This window comes from Nelumbo lutea, chromosome 4 (genome assembly GCF_056320005.1).
Source record: "Nelumbo lutea isolate HS-2025 chromosome 4, American lotus-T2T, whole genome shotgun sequence".
NCBI classification, from domain to species: Eukaryota; Viridiplantae; Streptophyta; class Magnoliopsida; order Proteales; family Nelumbonaceae; genus Nelumbo; species Nelumbo lutea.
This window is the reverse complement of record NC_142687.1, coordinates 81,026,993-81,041,622: the sequence shown is the minus strand read 5'-3', so window position 1 is coordinate 81,041,622 and position 14,630 is coordinate 81,026,993. Positions and strand designations below refer to the sequence as shown.

The 14,630-nt window shown below is 43.7% G+C and overlaps 1 protein-coding gene across 1 annotated transcript; it reads left to right on the top strand.

Annotated features, from left to right (window-relative positions):
- The first annotated feature begins 12,905 nt into the window (after positions 1 to 12,905).
- Positions 12,906 to 14,289, top strand: LOC148861302 (nicotianamine synthase-like). The gene has a single exon (XM_088985301.1). The coding sequence runs from the start codon at positions 13,022 to 13,024 to the stop codon at positions 14,039 to 14,041; it is 1,020 nt and encodes a 339-aa protein (XP_088841427.1). The 5' UTR covers positions 12,906 to 13,021; the 3' UTR covers positions 14,042 to 14,289.
- The last annotated feature ends 341 nt before the right edge of the window (positions 14,290 to 14,630 follow it).

The following is a 14,630-nucleotide window of genomic DNA, read 5'->3' as shown; positions in this document are numbered from 1 at the left end:
GATCACCATTGATTCCCGGACTGTCTAGCTATAAATAGGGGCCAAGGGGCTCATTTTCTTCGCTACAAGTCTGCGGATCCGCAATCTGAGGTCGCGCTCGAGTCTTTCAGTTCGGTGTCTTTCCGTGGTCGCTTTCCTTTCTTCGGTCTTTCTTTTGATGAATCCCCCTTTGCTTTTTCTTTCCGATTCGGTGTCTTTCTAGCATGTCTAGCTTTAGTTTTGATAGTCTCTTAGACCGGAGCGATGAATCCACTAGAGTCAAAGTGGGTACCTCGGCTCATACCGTGGATCCCCATCCCAGCGAGGAGGTTACATCGGGTCAGGACGCAGTCCCTGGTCCCACCAAGGAGGTTGCTTCGGATCAGGAGCGAGAGGCCTCGGGTAACCTGGCTTCCACCTCACACCAAGGTCAGCTGCCAGACAACTTTGGCCCATCGGCAATGATGATGGATAGGCTCCTAACCTTATTAGCCCGGTACAGACTTCCCAACGACCTCGTCTATAGCATTCCTTTAGGTAACTTCCCTTGGGATCATGGTCACAACGAGATCGTGATCTTTGAGGAGCAACTTGCTATTGGTCTTCGTCTTCCACTTCACCCTCTCATACTCGAGGTCGTAAAATTTTTCAACATCACCATAGATCAGCTACACCTGAATTCCATCCACAACATCGTAGAAACCATTTCACTTTTCCACGATTACAATCTTCCCCTTGGCCTCGACATCTTTTCTTTTATTCTTTCCATCAAGAAGAATTCACCTAGTGTTCTGCCCAAGCAAAGGCGAACTTACTATCTGTCATCTCGCCCTAGTTTCAAACTTTTGCACGAGCTTTCTAACAAGGTCTCGGACTGAAAGAGGCACTATTTCGTGGTTCGCAACACTGAAGGGTGGCCCTTCCCAACTCACTAGAGGGCAGCCATCCAGGACCCCGGTGTTAGGTTGGACCTGAAGACAAGAGAGGCGCTCCGATCTTGGGCGGAGCTCAGCCTGAAGTTCAAAGACTTCGTGACCGAGGAGAAGCTCGTGCAAGCCGGTCTGAGTCCTGGTAGGTTGTTGTTTGTTGTACCTTTTCCGTTTGTTTTACCTCGGTACTGCATCTAACTTAGCTCGTTTTTTGTTGCAGCTGCCATGGACATCCCCGCCACGGAGCTCTTCAGGAGTATGAAGAGGGGGAAAAAGAAGAAGAGAGCCTCAAAAAGGGCTCGTGTTGAGCACCCACCAGCCGCCGTTCCCGAACCTAACCACCCGTCTGCCGATCAACCTCCCGTAATAGATTTGGTTGAGGACTCAGGCAAGCCCTCCCCACCCCGCATGCCCGAGGAGGCTACGTCTTTGGAGCCCGTTCCTGCGGCCGCCACTTCTTCTGGTAGTGATAACGCAGCTCGAAGTATTTTGACTCCAAGGTTCAGCCTCCTCAAGAGCAAGGACATGATATTTTCCGAGGAGGTTGCTCGTTGGGCTGAACAGCCAGTTGCTTAGCTCAGGGCTCGAGCAGCTACTCACTGTATGGTGGTAAGTTCCTGAACTTCTCTTTCCAATCTTGAACTTGAACTTCTTCGTATACTGATGCTTATTTTCTTCTCTTGGCAGGTGAACTCCGCCATTCATGCCTTGGCTTATCAGTCCGGGGTGAACTTGAAGCGGGCTCTCGAAGCTGAGGAGTCTTCCCGGAAGACCCATGCCGAACTGAACTTAGCTCGCAACGAGAATAACCAACTGAAGAATGACGCGCGAGCTAAGAAGGAGCTGATCATCTTGTTGATGTCGGAGAAAAAGGAGCTCGATGAGTGTGAGGCAGAACTGAAGAGGGAGGTGGAGAACCTCAAGGCCCATGTAGAAGAACGAACCGAGTTGCTTCTTCAGGTGGTGGAGGAGGCCAAGGCTAAGGCTGTTGATGAGTACAAGTCCTCCACGGAGAATCGGAAAAGTCTGGTCGAGGCTGGGACAACGGGTTACCGCAAAGTATTCAAGCTCAGTAGGTGGTTAACCCGACGTGAATTACCCCAGCTCGACCTCAGTGCCATAACAACATCGAAGATCATAGAGGAAATGGCCGACGAAGCTGCCCAGGACCCGGACTTTGAAGCAGAAAGTGACAACGACCTGCTTGATGAGGATGAGGAGACCAGTGCTGCTAAGGACCGCATGGAGACAAATCCCCCTGCCAAAGCCTCTAGTAAGGATGAGGAGCCCCGAAGTGACTAAATGCCTATTTTCGTGGACCCCCCCCTTTTTCTATAATGCTCAATACTTCGAGCCTCTGAGTTCGGTCCATTGTAAAAATCTCTCTTTTTTTTTTATTTTTTTATTGTACTCGACATTCCATATTAATGAAATACAAGTCCTTTTGCAATCTGTGTGCAAATTTCTCCAAGTATAACTTACTCCCAAGCTGGCGAGCTAAACCAAATAGGAGTGAACACAGTATAGGTTACTCCCAAGCTGGTGAGCTCGTCGCTATTAGGAATAATCTCATTATTGTATACCAGGGCGAACAGACACCGTAGGGTACATACCCGATCTGTCTATATCTCACAGGCTACTAAGGCCAGTTTGCCTATGCCGAAGAGGCAACTAGGACTTGTATGCCTATGCCGAAGAGGCGACTAGGACTTGTCTGCCTATGCCGAAGAGGCAACTAGAACTTGTTTGCCTATGCCGAAGAGGCGACTAGGACTTATCACAGTGCTGAGGTCTTCTGTCAGCTCGGCACCATGGCCCATAGGCTTCTGGGAGTGACTCGTAGTCCTCTCTCCAGTTTGGTCACCCTTTTTGACCAGTTCGGTGGTCACATGTAGTACCTTCTCAGGGTGTCAATATTCCATGCTCGAGTACCTGCTTCTCTTCCAAAGTCTCGAGCTCATACATGCCTTCCTCGAACACCCGTCTAACTCGGTACGGACCTTCCCAATTCGGTCCGAGTTTACCAATGCCGGGCTTAGGTAACGTAACCTTCCGAAGAACCAGGTCACCGACACGGAAGTGTCATTTTCTTACCCGAGCGTTATAGTACCAAGCTACTCTTTGTTGGTAAGCTGCAATTTGAATGTAAGCCAGGTCTCATACCTCTTCTACTAGGTCTAGGTTGGTAGGAAACTCGTCATTATTCGCCTCCTCATCGTAGGCCTCCAATCATAACGTAGGTACCTCGATTTTTGCCGAGATCACCGCCTCTGTGCCATACGTAAGGTCGAAGGGTGTTTCACCTGAGGCAGTTTTGACAATGGTCCGGTAGGCCCAAAGGACACTAGGTAGTTCATCCACCCACAATCCCTTGGCTCGGGCTAAGTGAGCTTTCAACCCGTGAAGTATTGCCTTATTAGTGACTTCCGCTTGCCTATTCACCTGAGGGTGTGCCACCGAGGTGAAATTCTATTGAATTCCCATTTCGGCACACCAATTTTGAAACTTGATATCCTCGAATTGCTTCCCATTGTCGAGTATCAGCACCCGAGGTCGCTTGAAGCGACATACTATGTTTTTCCAAAAGAAATTTTGTATGTTGCAGGCTGTGTTCGTACCAAAGGCTCGGCTTCCACCCAGTTTGTAAAGTAGTCTACTGCTACAACCAAGAACTTCATCTGCCCTGTTGCTGGCGGGAAAGGGCCAAGGATGTTGATTCCCCACAACGCGAAGGGCCATGGGCTAGTGAGATATTTCAGATCGGTAGCGGGTTGATGGTGAATGATGGCGTGCCTCTGACACCTGTCACACTTCTTGACGAGCTCGAGTGCATCCGCCTTCATTGTGGGCCAATAATAACCTTGCCGTAATGCTTTCTGTGCGAGAGCCCTGCCCCCCAAGTGTCCACCACACAAGTCTTCACGGGTGTCATGGAGTACATGTTCGGCCTCTGAGGGTCACAAGTAGTGCAGGTAGGGGAGCGTAAAAGACCTTCTGTATAGCTATCTGCCTATAAGGACGTACTTAGCTTACTGGTGCTCTACCCTTCGGGCCGCATTGCGTTCCATAGGTAGGGTCCCGTGAAGCAGATAACTTACGAGTGGGTCAATCCAGTTAGGGCTGTTCACAGGTCGGGTTGGGTCAGTTTACTTATGTTTTTCCAATCGACCCGACCTGGTCGGGTTACCTGAAATTGAAACAGAAACCGACCCTATGTTAAGCAAAATTGACCTGATCGGTTTGAGTCAGGTTGGGTCAGTTTGGGTCAGTTTCGGCTCTACTTAGTGGTAACTTAGTTGCTATACAACCTAACTTAAAGTTAGGTTATAACTAGGATAGAGACAACTTAGTTAAGTAGGAACTAAGTAGGTTGTAACTACTAACTAGGAACTAACTACTAAGTCGGTTCAGTTCGGGTTGGTTTCGGTTTTCACACATGAAAACCGAAACTAAACCGAATCATCGGTTTATGGTTTTTTATAACCCGAAACCAACTAGTGCTGAAGAAAACCCTGCCGACTTGGATTGGGTCGGTCCGGGTTGATCGGTTTGATCAGGTTGGGTCTTCTTGTGAACAACCCTAGATCCAGCTCGGTTTTGCTTGTGATACGGGAGCAACCTCTTCTGCCCCCCCCACCCGAGAATGTTGGGCCGAGGTAAGTCCTCTATGTACACGGTCCACATGGTGTTACTGCTTGTGCTGGCTAATCAGGACAACGCGTCGGTCTCAGTGTTCTCAGACCTCGGAATCTGTCTGATGAAGTAGGAGACGAAGCCGCGTAGGATCTCTCTGACTTTGGCCAAGTAAGCAGTCATAGTGGGGTCACGGGATTCGTACTCACCAGTGACTTGGTTGACCACTAGTTGTGAGTCATTGCATATGACGAGGTGGTTTGCCTTCATTTCCCTTGCTCAGGTTAACTTGACGACCAATGCTTCGTACTCTACCTCATTGTCCGATGCCGCGAATCCAAACCGGAGAGTATATTCCAGCTTCACTTCGTTCGGGTGTACAAAATCAGTCGTGCACCACTTCCCTACTGGTTGAACGTGCCGTCAACATGGAGAATCTAGGGCTCCTCATCCCAGGTCGGTCATACTCTAACCGAACTGGTGCTGCGCTGGTTGAAGCTCTCGTCATGTGATTGAGCTCGGACAGCTCAGGGGTTGCAGTGTTGAACGTGCATTCTGCTACAAAATCGGCCAAGACTTGGGCTTTGATTGTTGGCTGAGTCTCGTACCGGATATCATACTCGCTCAGCTCAATGGACCACTTCATCAATCTCCTAGACACCTCGGGTTTGAGTAGAATCTGCCTCATATGTTTGTTGTTGAGGACGACGATAGTGTGGGCCTAGAAATACGAACGAAGGTTACGAGTTTCTATGATTAGCGCGTATTGTAATTCCTCGATCTCCAAGTACCTGGTTTCTGCATCATGCAAAATTTTACTAACATAGTAGATGGGTCATTGGACCCGATCTACTTCTTTGATTAATACCGAGCTAACCACCTCATCACTCGCAGAGAGGTATAGCTTTAATACGTCCCCTTCCTCGGGTCGGGTTAAAACTGGGGTGGTACCTAAGTATCTTTTCAGCTCGTCGAAGGTGAGCTGACATTCTTCAGTCCATTCAAAGTCCTTACTCTTTTTTATGGCTTTAAAAAAGGGTAAGCACCGGTATGCCGATTTGGACATGAAGCGGCTCAGGGCGGCTATCCGGCCAATCAGCCTTTGAACCTCTTTTATCTTGTGAGGTGGTCCCATATATAGGATGACCTTTATTTTCTCTAGGTTAGCTTCGATGCCACGTCGGTTGACTATATAGCCTAGGAATTTACCCAAGGTGACTCCGAAAACACACTTGTTTAGATTTAACTTCATGTTGTATTTACACAAAATTTGAAAAACGCACCTTAAATCATTTAATAAATAATTTGACAATTGGGTCTTCACGACCATGTCATCTACATAACACTCTATTTTATGGTCAATCAACGGCTCAAAAATGTTATTTTCAAGGCGCTAGAAAGTTGCCCCGACATTTTTTAATCCGAAGGGCATAACCTTGTAACAGTACAACCCGAGCTCAATTATAAAAGCAGTTTTCTCTTCGTCGGTAGGGTCCATCCTAATCTGGTTGTAACCGGAATAGGCATCCAGGAAGCTCAGCAACTCATGCCCTGAGGTCACGTCCACCAGGTGGTCGATCTTGGGTAGCGGGAAGCTATCTTTCGGGCAAGCTCTATTCAGGTCGATATAACCGATGCACATGCACCACTTGCCTTTGGCCTTTTCACCAGAACCGGGTTAGCCACCCAGCTCGGGTAATGGACTTCCCTAATGAAGTCTACCACGAGGAGCTTCTCAACTTCTTCATCGACTACCCTCCAACGTTCCGTGGACCAAGCAAAAATATCCAAGTTTTTGAGTAGGAAACTTACTACTTGGGAGCGGAGTGGTTTGTTGATCGAGGCACCGATCTAGAGAGTCTTGGTCGGGTCATCAACTAAGACTGAGATGTGGATCGTCTCCTCTATCGGGGCAGCTCGCTCATTGGCATACTTCGTTGGTCGCTCAAGCTCAACATCATCCACTAGCTTCGCTTTCCTTTTGAGAGTAGCTACGTAGCATTTACGAGATTCGAGCTGGTCACCTTGCACAAATCCAACTCCATAGTCAGTTGGAAACTTCATTGCTAGATAGTAGGTGGATACTATCGCACGTAGGACATGCGTTATGGGTCAACCTACTATGGCGTTATAGGGAGAGGAAGTCACGACCACCAGGAATGTGTGCTCAAACCTCACAATATTTGGCCACGTGCCGGCCTCTACGGTTACCGTGACTCGTCCGAGAGTTCTGACCTCCTCGCCGCTGAAGCCTACTAGAGGAGTGTCTGCCGGTTTTAGATTGCTCTGTTGTAGCTGTACCTTGTCAAAAGTCTCCTTGAATAATATATCCGCTGAGCTACCTGAGTCCACTAGGATGCACTTCACTTCGAAGTCGTTGATTCTCATTTTTACCACTAGGGCACCGTCATGAGGGTACTGGATCCCGCGTGCATCGTCCTCTGTGAAGTATATTGGTTCTTCAAGCCGAGGTTGCTTTGACGGGTTTTGCTCTTCATTTTCTAGCTCACGGACTGAGATCCTCCCAGCTGCTGATGTACACCCCGCGATGATGGACTCGTCGGTAATCATGTTAATTACCTCGTAGATCGGTCTTTCCTTAGGCAACTGTCACGGCGGTTGCTTGTTCTGCCTACTGGTCTCGGGGGCATTCCTTCTCTAGTCCCCCTGTCAATTTGTTTGTCGATATGCTTGGCCTCTCTCTTCTCGCCGTATGAACTTCTTTAGGTATCTGTAGCGGATAAATTCCTAGATCTCGTAGCGGAGGTTCCTGCAATTCTCTGTGTTGTGCCCGTGGTCTCTATGGAAATGACAGTAGACATTTCAGTTCCTTGTTGCAGAATCTCCCCTTAACCTGGGAGGTCTTTTGATGAAAGGGGAGTCCTTAATGGCCATTAGGATTTCTCCTCGCTTAGCATTCAATGGCGTGTAGTTCGTTCTTTCGACAGGTGAGGTTCTGGAGCGCCGACCTGATTTGCGAGTTTGCGAGGGAGACCAACTTCTGGATTTGTTTCTTCCCCTGCTCAGGGACTTGCTCTTCCTTCTTTTTTGTCCGCCATTACTTGTTTCTTCATTGTCTCTTTTCCTCTTTTCTGTTGGTGGGTTGTCGGCCTTCTGATCGATTTCCTCTTCAGTACTGATGAAGTGATCAGCTAATTTAAGGAATTCGGTGATATTCTTTGGTTTGTTGGCCACCACATGCCATTTAAACTCCTTGTGGGTTATTCCTTTATTCACTGCAATGAGTCTTGCTGCCGGGTTGAGGTCTGGTATCTATAGGCTGGTGTCGTTGAAGCGCATAATATAGCTTCTCATCGATTCTCCTTCTCTATGAACTACGTTGAGAAGGTTTTCCTGAAACTTCGGGCACTTCTTGCTAGTGATGAAGCGCGAGGTAAATAAGTCTTCAAACTGTGACCAACTTTTGATGGAGCCCGGTGTGAGATTTCGGTACCAAGTGCAAACTACCCCTTTGAACGTAGTGGAGAATGCCACACACATACAAGACTCATCAGCCCCAATTAGGTGCTTCTGAGACTGGAAAGAGTCCACATAGTCATTGGGGTCAAACAACCCGTCATACTTGTCTAAGGGAGGCATCTTGAAGTCTTTAGGCATTAGAGTCGTCAAGAACTCGGGAGACAGAGAGGATGACTGACAAAACAATGAAGACACGATTGCAATATACATCTACATGTCATTAATCTAACAATCAAATATCATGTAGCATTTATATATGCTTTCATGTGACATATCGAATGTCATATGACATATGAACATAATTAATAACAAATTAAATTTATCTGTGCCCCAAATCCTAAAATTGGGACTTTTAATGGACTTTGAAATCACAAATCCTATCCTATGACAAGCCTATACCGTGTGAAAGCACATAAGATAAGGGAATCTACCTCAAATAATAGCAATATATAAAATAAAAGATGGTGTTGTCATGGGTGACAACTCTTACCCAAATGGTCACTCAACCTATCTGGCCCCAATTAATCATTAAAAAAATAAAAAATAAAAATAAACTATGGGTTCAATCGGATCAGGTCTATAAATTTATGACCCGATAAGAATCGGGTAGGTGGCACATTTGAAATCTATGATGAGAAAGATTTTAAATTCACAAAAACTTGCAACCAATCAACCAATCAAATGGCTTTTACCAAAAGGGATTTGTGATTGGTCAAAGCCTTTGTGGCAATCTATGCTGTGTGAAAAATGCTCTAAAGAAATTGGCATGGAGTGCTCCATGCTTGAGGCATTCTGATTGATTAGGGCACATTATTTGAAAACTGACGAGTGACAAGACAGCAATGACACTTTGATCAATAAACATCACAAACTGTGAATGTGTTGCTAATGAAAGGCCCTCTCTATGTTTGAATAAAAACCTGAATGAAGTATTTTTCTTTTTTTCTTTCCCGATAAAGAAGCTATACAATACAAATGGTTATTATTTTAGCCTTGGGTGTTCCTCTTGAATGATTATTTTAGCCTTTTCCAAGTTTCAAATAGGGATGGGGAGATCTCACAGCATATGCACCTCTTTGTCATCTACTTAAAAGTCTTACAGAACCTTCTATCGGCATGAATCATGATCCTGCGACCTGAATCTACTCGTAAAAAGGTGAACCCACCACCTTAATGAGAACGGTTGTCATATTAACTACTTTTTCCAACTTCCTTTTGAAATTTATTACCGAAATATGATTTTAGTCACTTGGAGGGAAAACAGTTCATCAAATAGCTAGAGCTTGGCAACCAATTTAGATCGACGACACTTTCGGTGCTCTAAGCTTTGCTGCAAATATTCTCCACAGTGTGATGGACCCCTCTCCTCAGAATCCCAACTGTTGGAAGTTTCAAAATTTCACTTCAAAAATGCACAAATAATATGGCTCTTTAGCCACATGGCAGACACTACTGTGGTGTTTTCCGTGTAAAGAAATTCTGACGATGTGGCAAAAATGTTGACCCTCTGAGGTTGCCAGTTCAGCTTCCACTTGGAAGTTGAATCATCTCAACCTAGTTGATCAACTAAGGGGCTGTTCACCAGTATGTAAGATTTTGTATTTTCAAACAAAAACAGTTGCCATGTCAACCAAAACAGAATCATTGGTGATGGTGGCATTTTTTTTTTTTTTTGGTGTTAAAAAATAAAATCATACACGTTGGCAAACACCCCCTAACTCTGTGTGGTAATTGTTCTCTTATCAAAAAGTAAAAGAAACCAACCATGCATGTTGTCGAATATCCACTAAAATAGTAGTTAAATTGTTGAGGATGAAATTAATGGGGATAAAAGATCACTTTTAAAAACAATAGTCATGGTTTTCAAAACCTGACCGGATCAGATGGTCGGATCCGAAAAATTAGGAATTAATTTTCGTTTTTTCTTAAAATTGTTTTTTGATAAAAAATCGTTGATTCGGTCAATAAATTATTGATTTAGGCGGTCGAACCATTGACCCGGATAACATTTTTTGGCTGCTTTTTTTTGTACTATCCGTTTGGACCGAAAGATTAGAATGTTTGATCCAAAAACTGAACCCCAAAATAGTTCTCCGTATGGTCCAATTTTAAAAAGTAAAAACCTTGAGAATATACCCTTTTCATTGTGGTTTGCACTAGCTCTATACCCTTTTCATTGTGATTATCACATCTTCCCATAGTCGGTGCTGTAGATGGTCTTCTTTTCATTGACCAATCATCCTGATATAAAGCCCTTATTTTAGGTTCATTCAAATAAGTGTATTTTTAATCATATCTTTTTTTTTTTTTTTTTACACACATTCATCTCTATATTTGCATCTCTAACACTGTCATTACTGCCCAACACTGTTTCATATGAGCCTGGATTTCCTATTCACAGAATTTTGTGTGCACACCCAAAAAGCATCGGCATCCACTTGCACATTGGGAATAACTCTGTACATGTATGTTAAATTCATGGAGAGATAAATTTATCATGAATTTATCTTCTTCATTTTATCTATTCTGCTCTAATTCTTCGAGAGAAATGTAAAAACATATTGGGAAAATAAAATTTACAATTAATGAAAGATAAAAAATATAAAAATACAAGACTGTATTTTAATCAACTAGTTTCAATTGAATGCCTTGATTATGGAGAAATAATCTACTCCAACATTATTTCAACTAATTTGCCTGATTGCGAGCCAACCCGTTGGTTGGGTTTTTAAGTTTTAACTTCAAACATATTGTTAAGGGGATTATTATTAAGGCTATGTTTTGTTTGAAGAAAAAGGTAGAGAAAGGAAGGGAAAAGGAAATTTATACAAGATTTATAAAGATTTCTTTATTTTTTTCCTTCAAACTAAACATAACCTAAAAGTAATCGATCGGCATCAAAGCCGTTTTCAGCGTTTTTCCTTTGTACAAAAACGATTTAATTCGTTGTTTCTATTGTATGCATTAGTCACGTCAACTATACATGAGAGAGAGAGAGGTGGTCGACCAAAGAAGCTATTTACTAACACCCGGTTCACCATAATAAGCAAATGTAATGGTTGCCTTAGATTTCATGGAAGGGCCTACTGCAGAATCATCACTTTTTGAAAAGTCTGTAAATGGTGAACAATGGCGTTGTTCAAACGCCCAGTTTAATTGATGTGGCGTATTGCAAAACCCATTAGACCTAAAATGGGTTGTCACATCCTAAATATAGTATAATTTCAAAAATCAAAATCAAAATATATTAAGTGCCACATCAGAATTTATTCTTACCAAAATGTTTATTTCTAGTTGTTTAGGTTTATATTCACTTCAAGTTACTGCTGTTAGAAGAACTATTTTAGAATGGAAGAATAATTGTTTTCTTGGTAGAAAAGTTGCTAAATAGAAGAGAAAAAAAAGGAGAGAAGAAAAGATTTGGAGTCAAAAGATAGTGCTGCTGTGCTGGTGGTGCCAACATTTATTAGGCGACCAAATAAAAGAGAGAAAGTAAAGGAAATCTCTTTGTCTAATAATCAATTACTAAGAATAATCTTCCTCTACTACTAGAGAAACAGTCTGCATCTAGTAGTGGACTACTAGGAACAAGCTTCGTCTAGTAGTTGACTGCTAGGAATAGTATACTATTAGTAGTTGACTATTAGCAATATAGTACATCATTTCAACATACTCTAATTGTTGCATTGTTGAATAAGGCAAACAGCAACATCAAAACACATCGGACCTGCTGGTTACCTATTAATGGGATCAATTGCTGAGTCCCCAAATAAACAAGATCACATATGCGCCCCACAAATGCCCTACGTGCACATCTCAGCATGCATTGGAAACATCTCTCGAATTAGTCAATTGGAGATGCTCCAATACATGGTTGGGATATGCTGCATGTGAGGCATTTGTGGGGCACCCTCTGTGGGGTGTAGATGTGAATTCCAAATAAACCCCTATCTAAATATTATACGTAGTTTGTGTTTATATGATCAAAGATGGTGTTTTAAGTCAGGTTGTCTATGTATGAATTTGGCATTTTAAGAATAAACTCCGAAAGTCCAAGGAAAATGACCATTGAAACATGTTGGTAATTGCACACATATACACACACATAAAGAGAGAGAGAGAGTGGAATCTCAACTGAGTCCGGATCTACTGACCCTGACCACAACACATTGTTAGCCACATCCACCCAGCTGCACATATGGAACACCAGTTGTGGTACTCTCAACATGCGGCTGAATGAGCATGACTAGCAATCTGTTGTGGTCAGCAGATCTGAACTCATCTCAACTCCCCATTCAGGTCTTGATGCGTCAAGTGTTTGAATCCTATATGGGTATGAGACCCCCATTTGTAATGTTTTATTTATTATTGATTTTTAGTTAACCACTTAACCATGTTACAGCCCGGCTTTAAAATTTTCAAAGCCCCAGTTTAGGTTTATACCATTAAAAATTTGACAAATTTCCAATCCAACTTGACTTGCATTCTTATTCGATCAATATCCAGCAATGGACCCCGGCAATAAGTAATAACTAGCATATCTCCACACAGCGAAAGCCACCTTGAAATCAAACACCACATAAAATGGTCCATTATAGAACTCATTATCCCACTTGACCCACTGCCTCGACATTAGAGCCATTGGGAACATAGTGGGTCAATTACCTTCTTCTTTTTAAAAGATTCCCAAAGGACCCAAAACACACTTCTCTTGATAATTTTGAGAAAGGATTAAGAGGAGTGGTTTTGGGAATCTTTGGGAAAAAATAGTATACACATAGATGCTAAACAATTAAACAACTTCCCCCTTAATCTCTCAAAATATAAATCACTAACTAGGTCTTTTAACCCTAAAAGAAAATTGATGAACATGGTGCCGCGGGGGCTTATAATACCCCAAATTAATTAATCCCTTTCTCTCTCTCTGGGCCCCGCAAGTGTGAATAAATAAAGACTCTTCGGGGGTGCTGGAGGGTGTCTCTAAGCAGGAAGAGCAGTGCATGTCGGTCATCTTTGAGAGACTCTATCCTCATAGTGTCGACATGGGCTGCGAGGAAGAGACATTGGTACAAAAGATATGTGAGATCTACCACCAGATCTCCAAGCTGGAGTCCCTAAAGCCATCCAAGGATGTCAACACTCTCTTCACACAGCTTGTGCTCACATGCATACCAGAAAGCTCCATTGATGTCGACAAGTTGTGTGAGAACGTGCAGGACATTCGGTCCAAGCTCATTAGACTGTGTGGGGAAGCTGAGGGCCTCCTGGAAAGACATTACTCCACCATCTTAGGATTCAGTGGTGACAACCCTATTCACCACCTCAACATCTTCCCTTACTATAACAACTACCTTAAGCTCAGCCAACTTGAGTTCAACATACTCACCGGCCACTGCACTCATCTTCCCACTCAGGTCGCCTTTGTGGGATCTGGTCCCCTTCCTCTGACCTCCATTGTTTTGGCCTCCCTTCACCTCAGGACCGCCACCTTCCACAACTATGACATCGACCCGTCGGCCAACTCCCTGGCCCGTCGCCTGGTCTCCTCTGATCCTGATTTATCAAACCGAATGTTCTTTCACACTACTGATATCATGACTGTCTCCAGTAGCCTCCGGGACTACGATGTTGTCTTCTTGGCAGCTCTGGTGGGCATGGACAAGCAGGAGAAGACTCGAATCATCGATCACCTGGCCAAGCACATGGCCCCTGGATCCCTCTTGATGCTGAGGAGCGCCCATGGTGCTCGAGCTTTCCTCTACCCTGTTGTGGATCCTGACGATCTCCATGGCTTTGAGGTGCTGTCCGTCTTTCACCCAACTGACGAGGTCATAAATTCGGTTGTTATTGCCCGTAAATACACAAACAATAAGCCCATCGTCCATTCACTGGACCAGCAGGGCCTAGCAGTTGCAGGCTCCATCATCTTCCCTAGCAAATGTTCTGAGATCGAAGCCTTCAATCCCCTCAACCATGGGAACATGATTGAAGAACTGACCGTCGAGGAGCAACTTTCTTGAGCTCTGTCTCATCCCTTGATCATCTTCTCTCTTCCATCAGTAAAACCCCAGTTGAAATTAGTGCCCTTCCCTGAGCTAATTGCTTCATATATACATATATACTTGTCTTGTCTAACTGATCACTATGGATTTGCATCATCAAGTTTCCTGAGAGTGTATGTTGTGTCTTCGTTTGCATCTTATATATGAGTTATGTCCTATGTCGTCGTCTAAAGAAATAAAACACCCAGTTGCTATATGTACTGAAATTTTCCTTTCTTTAGCTTTCTTTTGCTTTTGAAGAAACAAAACGAGATCGATCGATGTTCTATATATATGATTAAGTGAATTTTCTAGCATGGATGCATCATGTTGCATCCCCATGCATGAATGTAATGAATGCTTTTTTCTTTTTGTGCATGGAAGAATGAATATGGATATGTCATATGTGATGAAACAAATATATTAAAGAACTTGTGCCATGTATTTGTTGTTATTTTCATTGTGTTAAGACTGATCAATTAGAAAAGGAAAACGTTCAGAAGGATTTTAATTTTCAATACCAATTAATACATAGTGTTCCCACGTACACTTGCAACAAATTTACTGG